This window comes from Ornithodoros turicata, chromosome 6 (assembly GCF_037126465.1).
Source record: "Ornithodoros turicata isolate Travis chromosome 6, ASM3712646v1, whole genome shotgun sequence".
Lineage (NCBI taxonomy): Eukaryota > Metazoa > Arthropoda > Arachnida > Ixodida > Argasidae > Ornithodoros > Ornithodoros turicata.
In genome coordinates, this window is record NC_088206.1 from 32,038,130 (window position 1) to 32,042,836 (window position 4,707).

General features: G+C 55.1%; 1 protein-coding gene across 1 annotated transcript; it reads left to right on the plus strand.

Moving 5' to 3' along the window:
- Positions 1-571: 571 nt before the first annotated feature.
- Positions 572-1,806, plus strand: LOC135397816 (uncharacterized). Its single transcript, XM_064629373.1, has one exon. The coding sequence runs from the start codon at positions 613-615 to the stop codon at positions 1,753-1,755; it is 1,143 nt and encodes a 380-aa protein (XP_064485443.1). The 5' UTR covers positions 572-612; the 3' UTR covers positions 1,756-1,806.
- Positions 1,807-4,707: the final 2,901 nt, after the last annotated feature.

A 4,707-nucleotide genomic window follows, 5' to 3' on the forward strand; every position in this document is an offset into this window, starting at 1 on the left:
TTAAGCCCTGTATTATTTAACCTGGTCATGGCGTCCCTGCCGAAATGTCTCACCGCATCGAAACCGACGATCTCTATGACGATCTATGCAGACGATGTAGCACTGTGGTGCATCGGGTGCAAAATGAGAAGACTAAAGGCAAACATGGAAGCAGCTCTGCAAATCATCTCCGCACACTTGGAAACGAAAGGATTAAGCGTCTCGACGGAAAAGTCGTGCTCCATGATCATCAATCGTAAACGTCGACGAGAAGTCAGCGTGGAGCATCGAGGCTGCCCTTTATCGATTGTGAAGCGCCAGAGGTTCCTGGGGGTCACTATTGATGACAAGTTGAACTGGAGCTCACAGGTTGTAGCTATTAAGAAATCCATCCGGTCGTTCCAGAATGTCTTCCGACGACTCCAGGGCACAGACTGGGGCTGCTCTCCAGCGACGCTCCTTTCTCTGCATAGCGCGCTTGTCCTCCAGAGAATACTCTATTCTCTGCCCTATGCTCTCCCATCTGCTACCAGATTGTCCGAGTTGGAAGCGGCTCACCGCGTGGGACTCCGAACCGCGTTAGGGCTACCTCAACGAACGTCTTGTGGGCTAGTCTACGGAGAAGCCCAGTCGATGCCTCTCCGTCTACAGTCCACAGAGCGCCTACTGCGGCAACTTGACCGTCTGCACAAATCACAGGCCGGAAGAAACATTATCCGACGGATCAACGAACATCGAGGATCACGGTTCAAGGCTATGGAAGAAGGCACGTACAGGCTGCTTGCGCTGCCGGGACCTGAAATGAGTCCACCACCTGCCCCATTTGATGTTGAAGAGCCTGAAGTAGCACTATCGATACGTGGTCTCCGGAAAAAGAGGGAAATCCCGGACACCGTTATCCGGTCGATGGCGTCGGAACTGATCCACGAGCAATATGGAGCAGCCCTTCACGTGTATACTGACGGCTCAAGTAATCAAAAGCTGCAGAGCAGTACAGCGGCGTTTTGGATACCTGCGCTCCAGCACTCTTGGGGTGGCCGCCTAGATTCCTTCGTCTCTTCAACCCTGGCCGAACAAGTAGCAATAGAGAGAGCGCTGGTTTTCGTATCATCTATCCCGGCCCAAGACGTCCTCATTCTATCAGACTCTAAATGTGCACTTCAACGAATCGCCAGATGCCGTCAGGAGGACACCAGCACACGCAAGATTGTAGGCAGCCTCAGGCTCTTAAAAGAAAACGGGTCCAGTGTGAAATTTCAATGGATCCCTTCACACGTCGGAATAAATGGGAATGAAAAGGCTGATTCTGTCGCTGCTGCTGCCCACACTGAACCACCAAACACGCCAGCGCCGCATGATCCTGACATCAACAAAATGCGTTTTTCAAGACACATTCAGAAGGTCCGGCTTGCTGCCATCCCAGCAGCGGCAATCTTCCAGCAACCTCTGCCGACAAGAGACCTGAAGAGGAGACAGGCGGTTCTGCTTCACCGGCTAAGAACAAAGTCCGTGCTAACACCAGCACTCCTGCACAAGATGGGTTTTGCTCCCTCTCCACACTGCGACTCCTGTTCCGTTCACGGGGACCTCGAGCACGTCATGATGCATTGCTCCGACCACAAGACCGCCAGAGAAGCGATGCTGCACAAGTACAAAGCCCTGAACCTTCCCAGAGACACATGTGAAGACATCCTGTATCCCCAAGGATCAGCACTTTGCCGTAGAGCTGCCCGGGACGAGCTGCTAGCCTTCGCAGCCAGTGTGGAACTATCTTGATGCATCCCCCCTCTACTATATTGCTTTTTCTTTACTTTCCCACCTCCTCCCCTCCCCTTTCCATAACAGAGTGAAACTTGCCGCCTTATGAGTGCAGGCAGACTTCATTCTGTTCTTCCCCTTTTTCTACGACTCCCCCCCCCCCCCCCCCCCAAAAGAGCGATTCGTGCGGCAGGCACGCTGGCAGATGGTCACAGAAGCGAGGAGCGACGAAGCGGGCAGACGGCCAGCAGCTCTGATGTGAGGCAATAAACTTTGTTTCTTTTGTTCAACTGCTGTGTCAGTGTTCTTCGGGGTTACGGCGGGGTCGAATACGGAACCACCCCGGGTTTGTGGGCCGAGGTTCCCGCAAAATTGGCGCCCAACAGTGGTGTTTTCGACTCGCCGTACCGTTTTCCCCGGAGGGCACAGCATAGTTGCAGGTAGTGTGCATTTTTGTTTTGTTTGTTTTTTCGTTCTGCCGCCGTCTGCGTTGCAGCGCAGGTTCTTCGACCGGAGATGCCTCCCAGGAAGAAGCACGACCCAGACAGTGACGAGGACGAGCCTGCGCCAGTGGCTGAGGACTTGCTTCGACAGATGGCATCGCTCTGTATGTTACTGACGCAGCAGCTTGGTAGCAGTACGCCCGCCACCCAGCCGTCCCCGGACACGCCGCTACGCCTGAACCTGACGGTACCGACATTTTCGGGCTACAGCGACTCCAAGTCGGCTGAAGATTTCCTCGCCGACTTGATTGCTTACCAAACTGCCGTTGGAGCCACCGACGACGTCATTCTGCGTCGAGTACTTCCCGCAGCGCTGGTAAGCTCAGCTGCTTTGTGGCGTAGGTCCCAGCCCCCATTTCTCTCGATGAGCGTATTCAAGCAGCAGTTTCGGGACGAGTTCCTCCCCCCCAGACTACGTGATGCGTATGCGCGAAGAGCTTGCAGCCCGAACGCAGCATAGTGATGAGAGCCTTTTGGAATACATCCGGGCGATTCAGGAACTGTATCGGAGAGCGGACCCTCTCGTAGACGAAAAAGAGAAGGTGGCACGCGTTATCCGACAGTGCCACCCTCGGTTCAAGTCATATTTACGGGGTCGAAGTTTTACTTCCCTGTCGGAGTTAGCTACAGAAGCGCGCAGCATTCAGGCCGACTTGCTAGCTGAGCTGCGTTACCGCCCACCTCCTAGACCGGAGGAGACCCTTGAGCCTAGTTGTGCATGGGGCGGATCGGTACAGGCAACGGAGCTGCATCCCCGTTGGCCTGCAGGACCGAATAGCGGAGCGTCGGCAGGTCCTTCACACCGCTCACTCGATCCTTTTGCGCACGAGCAAAGGAACCGAGCAAGGCTTGTTGAGGAGACTTCGAGGAGCGCAAGACAGATCGGTAGCGAACGTCGCCGAACGTCAGGATACCGGCGTAACGACAGGATTGAGGGATCAACCCAACCGCGCTCTAATGGACTAAACGTTGGGAGACCGCGTTGTTACGGTTGCGGGCAACACGGACACATCCGTCGGGACTGCCCACATCGTACTTCGCCCCCCCCCCCCCCGAAAGAACCCCCCCAGGGAAACTCGGAACGCCGACGGCGGTAACCGCAGATTACGAATTCCCGTCGTCGGCCGGAGCGAACGTTGATAAGAGGCAAGTTACTTCTAACCGTGCTATCTTTTCTGATAATACAGTGGCCTTGGTCCCGCTTGCGTGCCGATTGCAAGATGACATCTGCAACATTGGACCTTTCATCGTGGTGCGCGTTCTGGGCCCAGACGTTGCAGGTTTGGTGGACAGCGGAGCAGCTGTTTCCCTGATCGGCGACACCATCCACGACTGGTGCCGGGAGCGGAACATCTCGGTACGGACGACCAGGACTCTCCTAAGGCTCGCCTCTGATGCGGTTGTACCTGCCGGTGGCGCGGTGCGCCTAACCTTGACTGTCGATGGACATCGGGTCAGACAACGCTTTGTTTACCTTCCTGGACTGGCAGGAGCAATGATCCTGGGACGCGACTTCATTATCCGGATGGGACTTAGCCTCCGCGACGTAAGTCCAGGATATCAGCATGCATGCAGCAGTACCTTCTACCCATTCCTGGAGTGGACAACCCCTGGGACAGACCAACGCCGGACTGGTGAGGGAACCCAGGAAGACTGCTCAAAGCGAAACCGGGAACCGACTGGCAACAGCGATGAACCTAAGCAGCAAGCCGCTCGAGTACTTCGCGGCGCTGGACCATCACTGCCCGTTGGAGATCATCACGGAACGGGATACCAAACGCCTGTAGTTGCAACTGCTGCCTTGCATGAGGGTCTGCAAGGATTTCCAGGAACCTCAGAGCAACGAGAAATGCTGGAGCAAGCATTGCTACCCTTTTCCCGGATGTTTACGGAAAAACCAGGTTTGACCGAAGTCTTGGAACACGGCATAGACACCGGCGACGCAAGGCCTTGGAGATGCAACCCGCGGCCGCTTAGCGTCCACAAGCGCAAGTTGCTCGATGCTGCGCTGAACGAAATGATCGAGACGGGTGCTGTGAGACCCTCGCGCAGCCCGTGGGCCTTTCCGGTGGTACTCGCTCCGAAGAAAGATGGAACCGCAAGGTTGTGCGTGGACTACCACCGGTTGAACGAGGTGACTGTGAGAGATTCGTATCCATTTCCCTCTATAGACTCGATCATGTACACGTTGGGATCAGCCCGTGTGTTTACAATCTTGGACTGCAGTCGAGGATTCCTGCAGATACCGATAGCACCTAATGATGTCGAAAAGACAGCCTTTACCTGTCATAGGGGACTGTTTGAGTTCGTCCGGCTTCCCTTCGGACTGTCCAATTCCCCGGCTAGTTTTCAGCGTATGATGGACGAGGTGCTCGGCGATGCGAAGTACAACTTCGCCATGGCTTATATGGATGACGTAGTAATTTTTTCACGTTCATTCCAGGAACACCTTTCACACCTGAAAGTG